The sequence below is a fragment of the Mus caroli genome, chromosome 11 (assembly GCF_900094665.2).
Source record: "Mus caroli chromosome 11, CAROLI_EIJ_v1.1, whole genome shotgun sequence".
NCBI lineage: Eukaryota > Metazoa > Chordata > Mammalia > Rodentia > Muridae > Mus > Mus caroli.
Genome location: NC_034580.1, coordinates 72,894,739 through 72,912,890, shown reverse-complemented (window position 1 = coordinate 72,912,890; position 18,152 = coordinate 72,894,739). Strand labels below are relative to the sequence as shown.

Genomic DNA, 18,152 nt, shown 5'->3' with positions numbered 1-18,152 from the left:
TTATTTCAAGCTGTTCTTACCCTATCTTAACCACTGTCCCTGCGAACCACTCCGAAAGAGGAAGTCAAAAGCCCAAACAATCCGTAATCCTGACAACGCCCAGCTACCTGCCTACAGCTGACTTCAATCCCCATCTTGCAACGCGCAGAGTTCAAAGGGTGAACGGTACCGCTTTGCACTCTGGTAGTTAGACTCGCGATGGATCTGATGGATTGTGGGAGTTGTAGTTCAGCGTTCAGGCGCCGCACTGGACCATAGGATGTACAGGGAGAAAAGCCTGCCGGGAAAGGATACTTTTGAGAGCTGCCGTATTGCACACTGGGGTTTGTAGTTTGAGCCCCTCACCTCGCATTCTGAGTAGAGAGACATGCCTCTCTTTGGGTGTGCGCTGTTATCCCCTTGTTCCCTTGTTATCACTTTACAATATGGACAGATACTCTGCCTAATTGCGAATGAATGAACCCCACTAGGCATTAATTAACACTGGTGACATACAACTATGTCCTGCCGTTTCTTTCTTTCGTTCGTTCGTTCTGTTAAGACAGTCTTACTCTGCAGCCCTAGCTAACCTAGAACTTGCTAGGTAGACTTGATAGATCATGAACTCACAGAAATCCGACTGCCTCTGCCTCCGGTCCCATTTCTGGGATCAATGTGTGCTACTACGCCTGGAATCTCCTAAACTCATTTTTATGTTACTACACACATTATTCTCAGACCCGTAAACCTGGGAGGGACTTACAGACTATTTGATTTAAATTCTTCATTTCCAGGTACAGAGTAGAGAGTGGTTTGCTTAGGCCCATATTGAGTTTATAGCAAACCTAAAAAGGAAACATTTCTTGATTCACGTCAGACTTTGTCCCCTACACCGTGTTTACTGTCTCTGAGAAACTATTGCTCCTTCTTTTAGGACAGTCAGGACTGTAAGTCAAAGGGGACATAAATATCTGTGTGAAGTTTTAGTGCTCTGTGAAGTTTTAGTGCTCTCTCTCTCTCTCTCTTGTGGCCCTGTGTTAGTGCCTAGAAATAATAACGTTATGGGGAAGTGAAGAATGCATGCAAACTGGCTGCTCTTCCGTCGCTATGGCCAACAATAGACTAGCAGCTATAGGGAAGAACTGCGGTGTGACTCTCAGAGAAGAGAGCTGAGCTAGGCTCCTTGAAGGGAAGAAGCCAGGCTTTATGCCTCCTTCCTGCTACATAACCTCAGACGCTGGAACCTCATATGCCCTCTTTTACTGGCTTCCTTCCTACTACCATAGCACAGCTGTGCTGCTATGTCAGCCTAGAGGTATTACTGGACAGAAAAGTAAGCCACTGGCACACGCCCCATGAGCGAGGCTTTGTGCTTTGGTCAACATATCCATCGCAGCTGAAAACAGGAGTGGGCAATGGGATAGTGAGGAAAATGAGATTGGCTCTGTTGACAGAGGAACAAATCACTCCACACACCTTTCTCTTGGAGCCTGAGGAGGAGGTCAGCCTAGTTGGGGCAGGACTTGGTGCCACCTTGGAGAGCTCCAGCTCAGGGTCTGAAAGGGGACTTGAAGAAAGAGAGCTGCTGGGATAGAAATGCTTCTGGAATCGACCTCTTGTGGTCCATCTAGGCATTGCACTATGAACGAATTGGAACCCCTTGACTTGGGATAGAGGCTAGGAGGAATTTCTGGTCCACATCTTTCCGCTGAAGACTGTAGAAGCAGAAGATGCAAGTGGATGCTAGTCTTCCTTTCAGGGATTTTTGTCTTACAGCTTCCGAGTGCTGTAATTTTCTGTTGTCTGCCCCCTGGGAAAATACATTCATCTCAGAAGGCTTTAGGGGACATAGGGAAGGGGCAAATTTAAGTGCATTCTGGCCAGTCATGACTTTAAATTTTTTTCCTTCATTTTTATTTTATGGCTTTTTTGAGATATGGTTTCTCTATGTAGCCCTAGCTGTCCTCAAACTCAGAAACCTGTCTACCTCTGCCTCCCGAGTGCTGGAATTAAGGGTATGTGCCACCACCACGCAGTTTTTTTTTAATTATTGTTTTTAATTATAACATAATTAAATCATTTCCCTTCCTTTTTCTCCTTTTACTCCCCCCATATATTCTTTCCTGCTCCTTTTCAAGTTCATGACATCTTTTAAAATTGTTACATACATATGTGAATATTTATATGTATATACACATTTCTAAATACACAAGTACAACCTGCTGAGTCTTTGTTTTTGTTGTTGTTGTTTTTCCTGAGACAGGGTTTCTCTGTATAGCCCTGGCTGTCCTGGAACTCACTTTGTAGACCAGGCTGGCCTCGAACTCAGAAACCTGCCTGCCTCTGCCTCCCAAGTGCTGGAAATAAAGGCGTGCACCACCACACCTGGCTCTGCTGAGTCTTTATAATGTTACTTGTATGTATGTTTCAGCAGTCACTTTAAAGAGCCCATGGGCAAGGCTCTTGCCTGTCTCAGGGGCCTCTGAGCTGCCCATCCCTCCTGCTTACAATCTCCATGTTTTCTGAGGTCAAGGCAAGCTAGGCCTTATGTACAAGGGTTCAGTCTATGATTCTGATTCCAATCTCTCGAGCTGCGCTTAACAGGAAAAAGTGGACAGGACAGTGCTTCCAACCTTGGGTTTTGTCAGCAATCCAGTGGTACTAAAAGGGATTTGGGACTGGGCCAGCGTATGGCCCTAGCCCTGGCAAAGAGGAGGAGATGAGGCATTGGGGTTACTGAGCTCACACATCCCCACGGCGTTAGCCACTGGGACCTCTCATTTCACCTGCCATCTGTAACACTAACGTCTTTGGAGGCAGTGTTACCCATTTAACTACAGATGACATCTTTTCTGTCATAAAATCCGGGCGTGATTGATTGGTGCGTCCAGAGGGTCACGGCGTGCCGGTCCACGTCACATTCATCTTCCACCTCCCTTCCCTCTGAGAAACCACCATTCACACTGCTTGATTTTTTTTTTCCAAAACACCATTTTAATAAGGAAACAACAGAAATAAAAGATTGTTCTCTGGCTGGAGCCCAGACCCCATATAATACATCATATGTACAAAGTGGCCTTGGTCCGGACTGAGATTGCTCCTGGGGGTTCTTGACTTCTGCCACATTCCTGGGTCCTTGGACATCTGCTCCTCTCCAGAATGTAGCTGCCCTCTCCTGGCATGCCATAACACAGTGGCAGGAAGAGGGAACATGGTAAGTGGCTTAGAGGAGGGACTGGTGGGGAAGGAGACATTTGTAACAGCCAGATAAACTTCAAGGAAGGGCTCTCCCTCCTCAGAGTAGAGGGATGCCGGAGAGCCGTAGGGTGTCCTGCTTTGGTGTGGAGCGTGAGTATCCAGTGGGGCCCAGCCTGAGCTTGGAATAGAGTCCCTGAACCTTTTAGGATTCTTAAATCATCACCTCCCCAGGACAGGGCAGAAGGCTTCTTAACTGTCCAATTCTGAGCCTTTAGAGAGGGACTAGAAACCTCCCTGAGGGGCTGGTGTTGGCGCGCCAGGACTACCAAGAGGTCACAGTTGAGAACAATTTTGGCCTCTGGTAGCTGGCCCTGTGAGGGGCACCCTGCTGTCAAGTCAGCTCTTCTGGAGTCCTCACACGCCAGGCGGGATGGTGGCTAATGAGTAACAAGTGCCCCTCCTCGGTCAGCCTGCAACTTCCAGGCTGGAGGTCCAGGGCAAAAGAGAAGCAGGAGAATGATGGCTGCTGGTAATGTGTTCCAGCTACGTTCTACCCGAGGCAGGTGCCCCTGAATCCAAAGAAGGGCCCGAAGCGGGCACATCGATGCCAAGAAAATAGGTCACTGTGGGCATTGCAGGCGGGGAAGGGGTTGGTGGTGTCTCTTCCCAGGCGGTATGTACAGGAGGTGAGGGACAGCAGAGAGCCGGGAGCCCTGCCACTGGCCTGCGATGCAGGACTGCGTGTGCATCCCCAGGCTGCTCCCACCTAGATGGAAACTTCATATTCTCTCGTCTCCTGCAAAGGAAAGAGACTGCGGGGAGTTGGAAACTTGGAGAAGAGCTGTCAAGCCCAAATTATCCACCTTCCCAAGGCACAGAGGAGAATAAGAGGGCTCAGCAGGACCCTCAGGCAGGCAAACCCACCCAAGGGATCAAAGAACCAATCCGGAAGAGGTATCTAGGCTCGCGTGGATACTTACTCCAGTCTCATAAGTTGGATTGTCAAATGCTGACTCTACCGTGATGCGGTTATAGGGGCGAGGATGAGTTCGGGGAAGTTGCAGGGGACTTTTCCCCTGGAATCTGTCGGGGAACAAAAGAGTCAAGAGTACAGGCCAGGGGTGAGTTGGGTACACAGAATAGGAAGAAAAGCCAGACCCACCTGGAGAAATAGAGGTACACTCCTCCCACCAGCAACACCATGGCCACCAATGGTAGGAAGATGGCAGCAGCCATGTGAGCAGCGTCCAGGGCACTGGAGGCGGCAGGTGCCTTGGCAACTGAAAGCAAAGGGTGGGTGGGGTTAGAGTTAATGTCCCCATTTCTTGGAGCCTATGTCCCCTCCCTTCTTAAAGACATTTGGAGACCAGCTCCCATTAGCTGCCTATGGTAGACAAGAAGCTTAATGTCCCGATAGGCCCAAACTGTTCCTTCTCTGCCTTTCATTTGTGGGAACCCATGACCTGGGAGCTGCTAGAACCAGGTGTGAGGGGGACCATACATCTGGCTCTCAAGCATGGGGACTCACCATCCAGGCTACGGCCGTTGTAGAACCCATCCAGAGAGGCTGGAACAAGAGGGGAGGGCCAAGGGCAGTGGGTGAGCCTGATGGACCAAACCATCCAATGCAAGGAGCACAGAAGTGGACTGACCATGGGAAGGATTTGACCCGGGAGAGTCTACTCCTGCAGTGTCTTGGTGATGTCAGATCAGAGACTAGCAAAGACGGGGAACGGGAAGGGGCACGGGCCAATGCTTCTAATTCTCAACACAGAATTGATTTACTAGAATAGTTCTAGGGTCCGTACTGTGGTGGTGGCAGCAGTGGAGGGGGCACATGTTTAAGGGAGTGGTAGGTAGCACTTACCAGCCCTACAGATGGGTGGTGGGTCACTCCAATGCGAGGGGTGTCCAGGCACGCATTTGATGCTGGCCTGGCCCTTCAGCACATAACCAGGGGCACAGGAGAAGTGGATGGTGGCCCCTGCTGGGTGAAGCCGCTTCTCAGGGCTGCGGGCACCATTCTCCGGGGCGCTGAGGCCATGGCACGGCTTGAATTGTTCCACTGCAAGGCAGGCAGGAGCAGTGAAGGTGTCAGGTTTTGATCTTACTAGAGGCTCCCCTCCTGCCCACTGTACACTCACAGAGACACTTGGGGGCCCTGTCACTCCACTTGGGACTGCCTGCTTGCCGATCATGGCAGGTGAGAATGGCACTCCCCGTCAGCACAAAACCCTGGTCACAGACATACTGCACAGTTGATCCCACGGGAAACTTGGGGCTGGATATGAGGCGTCGGCTGTGCTCCACATCCCCTGGGTCATGGCAGGATGTCACTATGGATAGAGAGGGAAAGCAGGGCAGGCTCAGTGTCTGGGGTGACAGCTCAGTTCATAGGAGTGCTTTCAAAGAATCCACGGAACTCCGGATTTAATGGACGGCACTGCATAAACCCAGCCTGGTGGTGCACGCTGATATCCTGGCACTCCAGAAGGTGGATGTGATCCCACTAAGAAAGTAGAGGCAGGAGGATCAGAAATTCTAGGGAATCCTCAGTTTCATAGGCGCTTCAGGCTAGAAACTATGAGAGAAGGAGTGAGAGCAAGGGGTGGGGTGGGGGAGGGGAAGAGAGCGAGGGGGTGGGGAGAAAGGTCCGTTCGCCCTGGCTATATGAGTGTTACAGACCAGCTAATGCCAGACTGTAGGGCTCTACTCTGATGTCTTGTTTTGCCAGTGCTGGGACTCAGGATGTCACGCACGCCAGGTGGTGCTCTGCCACAGCGCTACATCCTCAGGCTTTCTGCTTTCTTCACTTTTGTTTATTTGTTTGTTTGTTTTTTGTTTTTTTGGTTTTTGTTTTTGTTTTTTTGTTTTTGGTTTTTCGAGACAGGGTTTCTCTGTATAGCTCTGGCTGTCCTGGAACTCACTTTGTAGACCAGGCTGGCCTCNAACTCAGAAATCCGCCTGCCTCTGCCTCCCGAGTGCTGGGATTAAAGGCGTGCCCGGCCTTTCTTCACTTTTTTAAAAAAAAAAAATGTGTGTGTGTGTGTGTGTGTGTGTCTGTGTAGTTTATATGTACTGCATACATTTAGATACTCATTAAGGCTAGAAGAGGGTGTTGAAATTGGCTACAGGAGGCTGTGAGCAGCTTGATGTAGGTACTGGGAACCACCTAGGTCTTCTGCAAGAGCAGTGAGAGCTCTTAGCCATTCAGCCATCTCCTCTCCACCCTCTTCTTTGGAGATAAATGCCTCACACTATACCTCAGGCAATCTTCAAAGGTCCGATCCTCTTGCCTCAGCTCCTGAATACTGAGATGATAAACGTGTGACAGACCATGCCTGACTGTGTCTACCCTCTGGCTGATGTGTCCTTTTTTTGATCATTAAGGTCAAGAAAGCCATTAATTCTTGGTCACCAGCCAGCTAGGAGATACTTGTAATACTTGTACAGCTTATTTGGAAGTCTTGTGACAATGGAGCATCCCATTTGACAGATAAGGAAACTGAGGGACAAGTTAGAAGATCAAGGATGCTAGCAAAAACAGGACCATTGCTAGACTTTCCTCTCAGGACCCAGGAGGCAGGCTGGGAGGGGCCACAGGGACACTCACCTCTCTGGCATGAAGGCAGGTCCTCACTCCAGCTTAGGTCCCACTGGCACATGAGAATACTGGATCCCACCACCTGGTAACCAGGGTAGCACTGATAGGTGACCACCGTGCCGTGCACCAGCTCAGGCTGTGATGGGTTCTTCCAGCCATTGGGGATCTCGGGTAGCTCTGGACATGTGTCGTTGCGGGGCACCTCTGGAGACACAGAAGCAGGGACATGGAGCCCCTCCTCGGCCAGCACCAAAGTGACTGCTAGTGCCAACACTGAGGTTCTTTTGGTAGGTTATCTTGGACCTAGACTGGCCTAGAGAGGCTTAGCGACTCATCCTCTCTTCTCAAGCCCCAGACCCCAAGTCTCCACCCCTCCCCCACCCATCACCAAGGTTCCAGGGTCGTCATCTTGGCTTCGGCTCTACTCTCAGAAGCACTTGGCCAGTTCCTCAGGCCTGAGAGATGGGTAAAGCAGGTCGAGGAAAAGACCAGCAGAAAGGAAAGCAGCAACACTTTTTTTTTTTTTTTGGAAGTCCTTCTCTCTGCCTCCCTAGAGCTTTCTTGCTCTAACCAAAGTCTCCTGGTGACACATGGCACCTTCCCAGGTTCCCCGTGTCTGACAGGGCATCCAGATTCCCTGTTGTCCTGCACCGTTTGACTAGCCATGATTTTGGGGTCTACAATCCGAATCAGAAAGCACAAGCTCACCAAAGAAGTGGATGACAAATCCTTGCTGGTAACCCAGCGCCGAGGTCCCAGGGTCTGACTGGAACTGGATGGTGACATCGGCCATGGAGGTAAAGAGCTTGAAGTGGCCACGGGGCCCTGAGTATTGGCCCAGGACCCGGGCTGTGAGGTCATCCCCATCGTAGAAGGTCAGTACATCCCCAGAGCCTATGCGCAGCCTGTAGAGGAGGAAGATCAGAGCGGAAGGGGCTGGGGGAGGGGCCGAGGTGGGCGGGACTAGAGGTGTCCCCAGCCTCAGGAGCCGGCTTGCCTGACCCGAGTCACTCACACTCGGATGTCCAGCATGATGCGCTTGTCCTCCTCCACATGCACACCCCAGATGCAGTCCTGCCCTCGGCCATAAGGCTCCGGCCAGTTTGGAGAGAGCACCACGCCTGCAGAGTCTGTGATCTCCCCGCTGCACACGGCTGCAAGGAAGGGGAGCCCGGGAAGGCGCATCCTCTCCAATATGGTGTCCTAGGGCTTTCACCTGCCCACAGGAGTACCCCACCCACTGCTGGGGGACCCCACCTCCTCCCTCTAGGAGAAATATCAATCACACTGAGCTGTGGCCCTGGTTCCATGACTGGCCACTAGGGACCTACCCTGCTTGTTGCCCTAGCAGACCCACCCACTGGTGCCTGCTGACCTCGGCAGGCTGGCTCTGTTTCATTCCACTGGGGGTCGTGGAGGTCGACGCATTCGATGATGATGGAGCCCTGCTCCAGGGTGTAGCCAGGGTCACAGCTGAACTCCACAGTCGTACCCACAGGGTAGGACGGTGCACTGCTGCTGAAGTTGCCGTATTTGACAAAGGGCTCATAGCAATGTCCTTGCTGGAAGGCTGTGAACCACAGGACCCAGGCCAGCTCAGCCTCTCCTGAGTAGGCCAGAGGACAGGTGTTCTACATCTTTCCTCGGGGATTTTCTTTCTCAGGGCAGAATGTGTATCTTGGGCTTGGAACAGGACACAGGGGAACCCGGCATCCAACTCTATTTTGGTCAGGAAGCCCTGTTGAATCACCATTGTACTCTTGTTGGCTAGTTTGGCGCTTAGTATACAAAAGGTGCTCAATACTTTTTGATGTGTTAACAAACCACGGGTATATGTGTGGGTCTAGAGTACCTCCTACAGCAGTTTTCCCTCCAAGTGTTGAGTCCTATATGTAACCTTCTTAAAACCTGGAGAAGTCGGGGGCTGGTGAGATGGCTCAGTGGGTAAGAGCACCCGACTGTTCTTCCAAAGGTCCAGAGTTCAAATCCCAGCAACCACATGGTGGCTCACAACCATCCACAACGAGATCTGGTGCCCTCTTATGGAGTGTCTGAAGACAGCTACAGTGTACTTATATATAATAAATAAATCTTAAAAAAAAAAAAAAACTGGAGAAGTCATTCTCTTGGTCCAGAAATCTGTGGTCCCAACAAATGCCATCCCGAAAGGATGGGGATGGGGATCTCGGGTGGGGGTGGGGGTGGGGGTGGGTCAGGGAAGGAGCAATGGAATGCAGTCGGAAAGGGGAAGAGTATGGGAGAAAGAGCCCAGCACCCTGGTTAGGCTCCAGCAGGCTCACCCTCATAGCGCAGGGCCATGCCTGCAGCTGCCCCACTGCTGTCAGTACTGAACTCCACGAAGAAGTGTCTGCCAGAGCTGAGCAGGCCCTCAATGGGCAGGTATTCCACCTCATAGGAGTCGTACACCGGCGGGGCCTCCACGTTATTTCCGTTGCGGATGATGAGCCTGGACCAGAAGAGAGGCAGCTCTGTGGTTGTTATCCTCCCAACAGGTTGTCCCGTCCAGGCAGGACAGCTCCTCACCTGTCGTCGTCTTCTGCCAGGGAGACCTTTTCAAAGTGCAGGTGCAGCCGCTGGCTCTCTGGAGCCTCTAGCAACCAGTGGCAGGTGAGGTTGTTGCTGTAGTTCCCCGGGAAGCCAGGAGAGACAATGCGGCCAGTGGTGGCATTCCGAATCACTCCACCACAAGCAGCTGTGGGAGGCAGTGGACTTAGCCTTGGTCTCCATCCTTGTTCTAAGCAGCCTCCAAAACCTCTTCCCCATCGCAGCCCCGTACCCTCTACATGGACATAGGGACTTTGTATGGGCACCATCTTTGCTGGGGTGGCTCTGAATGCTAAGCTTGCAGTCTTGACTCTGCAGCAACAAACAGCTCAGACTTCAGAATCCCACATGTGGACCATCCACACCTCGGAGGCATCACATGCTGCTCTCTTGACTGTAGGCAGTTCTGTTGCCGCCCAGCTGTGTGGCTGTTGGCAAGCCTCTCTCTCCTCTACTGACCGGCTCTGATTTCACCAAGCTGACTTTGTTATGTTAACGCTCATATCTAGACTCTTAACTTTCCTGGACATAGCTGATACTTTTATGTCATTCCATCCCCTCTCTCTCTCTCCTTCCTTGTCTCTTTCTTTTCCTCCCTTCCTCCCTCCTTTTTTCTCCTTCCCTTCACTCCCCCTTTTTTTTTAACCCCAGGGAGGCCAGACTGGCCTCAAACTGAGTTGGTGATGTCCTGAACTCCAACCCTCCTGTCTCTGTCTCTCAAGTACTAGGATTAGAGGCACATGCCCTTACACGTGTCTTCTTTATCTTTTTTTCTTTTCTTTTTCCTTCCTTCCTTTTCTTTTTTGTTTTGTTTTGTTTCTTGTTTTTGAGACAGGTCCTTGCTATGTAGTCCTGACCTGGAACTTGCTGTATAGACCAGGCTAGCCTCAAAGTCAAAGATCCACCTGCTTCTGCCACCCCAGTGCTGGATTTAAATGTATGTGTCACCACACCAGGCCTTTTGTTTCTGAAATGGTCTTCCTGTATAGCCCAGGCTAGCTTGGAACTTGCAGTCCTCTTGCTAGCTCCTGGAGTGCTGAGACGGCAAACGTGTCACCACGCCTTGCTACTTCTGTAAAACTAGCTTTCTGGCTTGCCTAGCATGATAACAGACCTCAGATTTGAACCTCCAGAACACAAAACAGAAAGTCAGTTATCTGTTTGGGTCTGTCCCTTAACTAGGATCTCCTTGGGACAGAGGCTGTGTCTTTCAGGGCAGGTTTAGAGTTGGTTCTCATTGTTTGATGACCAAAATAAATGCATGAATGTGGAGAGAAAGCAGGACCAATCAGGGATGATTCTCGCCTTGGCAGACAGACCACTGGCCACAGGGCCCTCAGACACCTTCTGCAGTAGCTCTCTATGCACTACTACACCACCATTCCTTGACTGACTGCTAAGCAATGCTCAACACTGACCCCTCTGGCCTGGTCCTGCTTTTTCTTTCCCCAAAGAAAGGCTGAGCTGCTTGTCTGGGCCCAACCGCGAGGGTTTCTGGAATTCATAGAAGGTGAATGGGGCCGGGAAGGGACCTGAAGCAGGAATCTGGGTTCCAGGCAGCTCTTGTTATTCTCAGATGCACACAGTTCTGCTCTCAGAGGCCAGACTACCATGGCCCACACAGAACATCGTTGCCCCAAAGGCTCCAGATGACAACAGAGTAGAATCTGGATAAGCTTTGTCTCTCACTCGCTATGGAAGAGCAAGCTAACTTTCTACTTGGTCTCAGCATAGAGCTGGCCTCCAAACAGAACCCCATGCCATCTTTGACTTGGAATCACCCAGTGGTTCTCTATTGCTCTTGAGATGAAGCTCAAGCCCATTACGACCTGAGTTCTCTCTATTGATTTTCCGTCTTCCCTTCCTGAAGCCTTCAGGCATACTCAGTGTATATCATGCTGTTTCTGCATGCTCCCACACAGACTCCACCAAACTGCCCTGAACTAACGTTTCTGGACTTGATCCCGGCCATGTCTGTGGGAAGCCACCCAGGTCTCCTCAGTGTGGAACTGAGCTCTCTGGCTGGCCTATATGCCTGCCACACTGAGGCCACCCCACGCCAGTGTTGGCTACACTAAGCCACTTTCCAGCCTCCCCACTAGACGGTGCTCCTTTGAGGCAAGAGGACATGTCTATCTAAGCTCTCTGACCAGCACTAGGAAAAATATAAAAGGAAATAAGGCTCAAAAGACAAAGTCTCTTCTCTTCCAAGAGGACGAGAAGCCAAAGCTGTCTGTCATGCGGCAAACCCGACACTTCCTCCACAAGCCTTCTGGGTTTGTAGCCATCTTGGATCTTTTCATCTCCAGGAACCAGAACTCAGGTCCCTGTTCTCTCATCCGTTCCCTCCTCTCCATTCCCAAAGTCACTGTCCCAGATCAAATCCTCTATCCAGGATGGCCTCTCAGCCTTCAGACAACCACAGTTGGCTCCCCTGAGGAGCAGTTCTGACCTCTTCCCCTTCCTCCTCAAAAGGCTCAACATTGTGCACCTCGTGTCTTGGCCTGACACTGCAGGTCCTTCCCACTGTTTGCTCTACCTGGCTGTCCCCGATGCCTCCAACACCCTCCCCTTCTTGTCTCTCTATTGTTGCTTAGCTTGTTCCCTGCATGGAAAGATCAAACCTTCAGTGCTACCTCCTTAAAGGGGCTGTCTCAATACCAACTGGGAAGGGATGGCTGCTTTGTCCCCAGGTCACTTCAACCTCCGCCCTTTGGCAAGGTCCGGCTATGGAGCTCAGGCTGGCCTAGAACTCAGACCCTTGTGCCTCAGTCTCTCAGGGGCTGGGACTGCGTTGTGACTACCACGCCAGCCACTTTATGACTGTTCCTTGGTACCTTTTACCCCCCTGTTTCAGAATTAGTGACCTATGCTCTAGTTTATTCTTTTAAAAGTTACATGTAGGGCTGGGGAGATCGCCCAGTGGTTAAGAGCACTGATTGCTCTTCCAGAGGACCTGAGTTCAATTCCCAGCAACCACATGGTGACTCACAGCCATCTGTAATGGGATCTGGTGCCCTCTTCTGGTGTATCTAAAAGCAGCAGCAGTGTACTCATATGCATACAATAAATAATTCTTTTTTTTTTTAAAGTTACATGTATATGAATGTGTACTTTTACATGTAAGTGCAATGCTTATGGAGGCCAGAAGGGGGCGTTGGACCCTCGAACTGGAGTTCAGCAATTGAGCGCTGCTGGAGTGTGTGTTGGGATGATTTCAGGTCCTCTTCAAGAGCAGCATGTACTCTTAGCCACGGATCCATCTCTCCAGCATCTCTACGCTCCTTCTTCCCCCTTTTCCTGAAACTGTGGGGTTCTCGGGGCATAAGCTAGGTGTGACTCCTGCCTCTTCTTACCTTCTCTTACCTTCTATGAACTCTGTGGTCACGTGGCCCAGAAACCCTCACTGCTGGGCCCAGACAAGCAGCTCAGCCTTTCTTGGGGAAGAAAAAGCAGGACCAGGCCAGAGGGATCAGTGTTGAGCATTGCTTAGCAGTCAGTCAAGGAATGGTGGTGTAGTAGTGCATAGAGAGCTACTGCAGAAGGTGTCTGAGGGCCCTGTGGCCAGTCGTCTGCCAAGGCGAGAATCATCCCTGATGGGCCCTGCTTTCTTGCCACATTTATGCATTCATGTTACCCATGCAACGTTGAAAACCACCTCTGAACTCGACCTGTGATGCTCACATATAGTGGCCAGGTAATAAGTGTAGGTTGGCTCAGTACGGAGATGCACGACCATCTTCTGTTTTTCTTACAGAAAATAATTGAACTTCCAGACAGCAATGGAGATCAGAGAATGACACCCCCCCCACACACACACACACACATACTTTGCTCCTCTGTTTGACATTGAGCCTTCCTTGTGGGGACCCACTCACCAATGCAGACAGGCTCTTGGGAATCCCAAAAGGGCTGAGTGGCATTGAGACAGGTGAGGAACCTGGCACCCTTGAGCTGGTAGCCAGTGGCACAATGGAAGCGGGCGCTGCCTCCTGGGTGGAGGCTGGTGACAGTCACATCTCCATACGCTGGACGTCGGGGAAAGTGGCAGCTCAGGAGATAGGCTGTGAAGAGAGAATGGGTGACAGTGAGGAAGGAGGGAAGAGGGGGAGGAAGAAGGGGAAGAGGAGGGGGTGCCTGCACAGCCTGCTCCAGGTGCCTTTGGGCTCAGAAGATGCATTGGAAGTCCCACAAAAGCATCTCATTTGTTCCCTTGTAGAAGTGGGGGTTGGTTATCGGAACAGCAGAGACCTGGAAGCTTGAAGACAGAGGTTCCTACCCAAGCCCAAGCTTAAGTAACACTTAAGCTTTCTCTAGGTGTTTTCTTACCCGCCTCCCCCGTCCAACTCCTGAGTGCTGCTACTGACTCTACCTCTGGCTGTCCTGGAACTCAGATCTGCAGATCAGGCTGCTCAGAACTCAGATCCACCTGCCTCTTCCTCCCATGTGCTGGGGGATTAAGAGCGCACTACACAAGCTGTTTCCTTACTTCTTAAGTGAGGCTGGAAATGCTTATGAACCTGAAATCTCTGGGATTGAGACCAGAGGGTCCTGAGTTCAAGGTCAGCCTGAGCTATGTAGTTTGACCATGTCTCAAAAACAACCAAACAGCTAAACTGAAACCATACAGGAGCTGCTAGACCTCTGGCACCCAGATGATGACAAATCTTCTAGAAGTCTGGGTGTACACATAACAGCTCAGTGGTAGCTTGTTCCCTCGTGTTTGAGCCTTGGCGCTAAAAGAAAAACATTATGGAGGACTTGTAGACATTACTTTTCCTGTAGGAAGCAGACGTGAATTTCGGAGGGAGAGACTGAAATCAGGCAGCAAAGATGTCCTCAGTACTCCCCGTGCAATCTGACAAACCTTGACGGCAACAGTAAAGGCCTCTTTGTTTTTATTCTTTTCTATCTTTGAAATGATAATGTAATGGTATCATTTCTCTCTTTTCCTCCACCCGAGCTCTCCCACATACCCTCTCCTTACTCATTTTCAAATGTATGGCCTCTATTTTCATTAACCTTAACATGTAATATATGGCCGGGCGTGGTGGCGCACGCCTTTAATCCCAGCACTCGGGAGGCAGAGGCAGGTGGATTTCTGAGTTCGAAGCCACCTTGGTCTACAAAGTGAGTTCCAGGACAGCCAGAGCTATACAGAGAAACCCTGTCTCGAAAAGCCAAAAAAAACAAAACAAAACATGTAATATATGTATAGGTATATAGATATATATTCTTAAGCATGACCTGCCCAGTATGTATAATGTGACGGGTATGTGTGTTTGCAGGGCTGACCATTTGTTATTGGATAACCGACTGCTGTGTGTCTTCCATGGGGAAGACTGTTTCTCCTGACCTCAGCATCCCTTAGTAGGTCTCTCTTAGTGGTCTTTGCCAATCTACTTTGGCATATCTACAGTTGTTTTGTTCAGCTCACATTTAGGCAGTCACGTTGGTGAGGCTTTATCAGGGTAGCTTCTGACGTTACTAAGAAATGTGATCAGTAGGTCAGCAAACGACTTTTTTTTTTTTAAAGAATTATTTATTTTATGTATAGGAGTAGAACACACGAGAAGAGGGTATTGGGTCCCATAACAGATGGTTGTGAGCCACCATGTGGTTGCTGGGAATTGAACTCGGGACCTCTGCAAGAGCAGTCACTGCTCTTAACCACTGAGCCATCTCTCCAGCCCTGCAAACGACTTTGGGACAGTGGGAGAGGTGTGAGAAAGTCACACTCACTTTCTTGGAAATTGGAGGGGGATTGGCCACTCTGGTTGCTTTGGGAGTTGTCATACCATTTATGACCACACAGGGGCAGCAAATCCCATAAAATTGCCTGGTAAACCCCAACCCTTAGGCTAAAGCCCAGAAATAGCTTATAAAGAGGGAGTCTGGCTTGGGTCTAAGAGGTAGGTAGAATGCCTGGAGCAGACAAGGAGAAAAGTAAAAAAGAAGGCTTGACTGTGCCTCTGTGCCTTTATGTGAACAGAAAAAGGGGCTGCCTTTGGGCAGATGAGCTACCAAAGTTTGAGTTGACTGTGACTCAGTTTTGAGGCCTTCCCCACCTGTCATTCTTAGTCGCTATGTGAAAACAAGAAGAGAGTTTTGAGGGGTTGACCAATAAAAGGCTAGTTGTGACTGGCCAGTGGAGAGGGCAGTGCTCAGGAGATGGGTTCTGGGGTCAGACTCCCTGGGTTTAAATGCAGATTCTGCCCGCTACTCCCTACACTGCCACCTTGGGCAGGTTACTTCTTTGCTCCATGCCTCGATGGTTTCTTTGTTTAACCGGTGATTTAGAGCACTGCCTGCAGCGCTGGGGAGGTTAAGCGAGAGGCCATATGTGCAGCGCCTGCACAACGCACACACCTACCTCTGCCCCGTTTCCCCCAAAGCTGGTTGTTAATGTTTGCCATTGCGAGTAGGAACGGCTTCTTACATTTGCTGTGCTGTCTAGTTTCTAAAGAGCCCTTTCTCGCCTAGTACCCATCATACACGCAGAAGAAAGAAGGTAGGGTAGGGGCTATTGACCCATTTTAAAGATAAAGAAAGCTGAGGTTGGAAGAGGCTGAGGGTCAGAGAGCTTCTGACCCTTGTCATACTGTAGAAGTGTGGTAGGGTAGGGATTGGAGTACCTGCCTGTCTCTCAAGGTTCTTTGCTTCCTACCTGGCCCCAGTTAATATGGGATCCTGGCTGGTGGAGTCAGAGACACCGGAGAGTGACAGGCCAGGCTGGCCTTGGAGCTGGTCCAGCAAGTCCCTCATTCTCCCTCGGCGGCGAGGACAGGGAGGACTGCACCCAGCCTGGGGATGAGGAGGAGCTGACTCCCTGGGAGCCATAGGCCAGGTGTCAGACTCAGCACCTGCGCTCTCATCTTCCCCGTGAGTCCCAGCACAACCTGGGGAGGGAGTGGGCTGGAATCATGTGAAAGCAGGGGGCTGGTAGCATCGAGAGGCACCCCCAGACTCCATCGTGGGTAAGTGCCACTTCCCAAGATGAGCTTCCTATTGCCATGACAACCAACCGTTCCTAGGGAGTCTGCACCACCACAATCTGTTGAGTTATTTTCTTGCTGGCGGCTGTTTCGGAGCCAACTCCAGTGCCAGGAATGCTTGGATGCAGGAGGGAGGGGCCTCCCCGGCACTCTGACTCTCCACCCGGACTGGGGGACTGGGACTCGGCCAGAGGAATCTATCCAGACACAGGCCTGTGTGGAAGCTCACGACTGTACCCTCCTTCATCAGCTTGGACAGCGCCTGCCTGCACAGGTGTAGGCGTGTGTTCCCAGGCCCTCCCTCACTCTCCTGGCACCCTCTTTCTCCAGCCCACGAGAAATGCCCGTGAGCACACGCTCCTCCTGTTCCCATCTCTGGGATCAGGGCTAATTACAGTCTATAATTAGGGGAATTACACTCATTAAGGAAAGAGCTGATCATTGACAAAAACTGGGCAGAGGAGGGAGGGCCGCTGGGACAAAGAGCAGGAGTGGGCCAGCTCCCCTAGGCTCTCCTAGGACTCTGCTCCCCCTGCTAGGCCCTGTTGCTTTCTCCCACTTTTGTCTGGAAGCACAAAGAGGGAACTGGAGTTTTGTGCAAAGGAATTTGCAGCAAGAGAAAAGGTTACTGTGGCATGAAATTATGCCTGCTGCTGAGGAGGATTGATGAGCCATTAGGGAGGCTGGAGGGGCCGCCCAGATGGTCATCCCTGCCAGGGTGGGGACCTACCACTGCTGAGGGCCTGGACAACCTCTGCCCAGCATTAAGGTCCCTGCTGACAGAGGCTGCTCCCCCCAGTTTGGGTGGCAAAGCCTTGACAAGGTGAAGAGACAGGGTCAGAGCATTCCTAGCTCCAGGATGCCTGCCCCCCCCCCCCCATCAATTCTTCCCCCCTACAGGGCTGCAGAAGTGGTCCATGCCGGCACAAGACAATGTCTTGATTGTTCTTACCAATTATCCCCCTGTTAGCTCGTGCGCGTGGGGGGTGGGGGAGTGGGATGGGGGTGGGGGGTGGGGGTGTCTGAATTAAAGTTAACCTGTGCAAAGGATGGAACAGACTTTCAGCCCAGGGAAGGGGGTGGGCAAGAAGGAACCCTATGGGGAAGCTCCAGCTTCGCCTCGCATCCTGCAAGCCCTGTAATGCTGGTTTCCTTAGTGGAGGGCATGCTATGTACCTTTTTGCTTTACTCAAAAGGTAACTGACTTTGTAGTCTAGATGGTTTGGTCTTCCCAGTAGGAAAGAGAGGGTCAGGCAGCGACTGCAGAGTGAGGAGCAGAGAGGGAAGAGTGGAGTTTCTAGCCAGCATAGTAGCTGGGGCCTATAATCCTTACACTCAGGAGGCCCAGGCCCTAGTGCTCTGGTGAGTTTGAGGTCGGCCTGAGCTACGGTGTAAGATAAGGGCTGTGAGATGATTCATCAGTGAAGGTGTCGACTGCCAAGGCTGAGGACCCGAGATCAACCCCTGAACCTACATGGTAAAAAAAGAAAATGCTTCGTGCCAAGTTGTCCTGGGCCATTGTGTGTGTGTGTGTGTGTGTGTGTGTGTCTGTATGTCTATGTATTTGTGTGGAGAGTATGCCTTTGAAGTATTCGCTAAAGACTACAAATAATATGTGAAGATTGTAAAGACGCTGGCTTATTCTGAATTGTGGTGTGTAGATAGCCTGTCTTATTTTTGTACTTTTCTATAGTTTTAAATGCTTTAAAAATGAATAAGAGCCGGGCGTGGTGGCGCACGCCTTTAATCCCAGCACTCGGGAGGCAGAGGCAGGCGGATTTCTGAGTTCGAGGCCAGCCTGGTCTACAAAG

General features: G+C 51.0%; 1 protein-coding gene across 2 annotated transcripts in view; it reads right to left on the bottom strand.

Moving 5' to 3' along the window:
* Positions 1-2,950: 2,950 nt before the first annotated feature.
* Positions 2,951-18,152, bottom strand: part of Sez6 (seizure related 6 homolog) — a 48,164-nt gene continuing 32,962 nt past the window's right edge. The window contains exons 5-17 of one of the 2 annotated variants that reach the window (XM_021176451.1): positions 13,225-13,410; positions 9,326-9,494; positions 9,082-9,248; positions 8,157-8,351; positions 7,797-7,935; positions 7,490-7,686; positions 6,791-6,985; positions 5,322-5,513; positions 5,045-5,242; positions 4,706-4,744; positions 4,340-4,457; positions 4,158-4,260; positions 2,951-3,989 (exon numbers count right to left, since the gene is read on the bottom strand). In XM_021176451.1, the coding sequence (XP_021032110.1) occupies positions 3,957-3,989; positions 4,158-4,260; positions 4,340-4,457; positions 4,706-4,744; positions 5,045-5,242; positions 5,322-5,513; positions 6,791-6,985; positions 7,490-7,686; positions 7,797-7,935; positions 8,157-8,351; positions 9,082-9,248; positions 9,326-9,494; positions 13,225-13,410 (1,931 nt within the window). In that variant the 3' untranslated portion in view covers positions 2,951-3,956. The remainder of the gene's footprint in view (positions 3,990-4,157; positions 4,261-4,339; positions 4,458-4,705; positions 4,745-5,044; positions 5,243-5,321; positions 5,514-6,790; positions 6,986-7,489; positions 7,687-7,796; positions 7,936-8,156; positions 8,352-9,081; positions 9,249-9,325; positions 9,495-13,224; positions 13,411-18,152) is intronic. The other variant, XM_029483331.1, reaches the window with a different exon arrangement.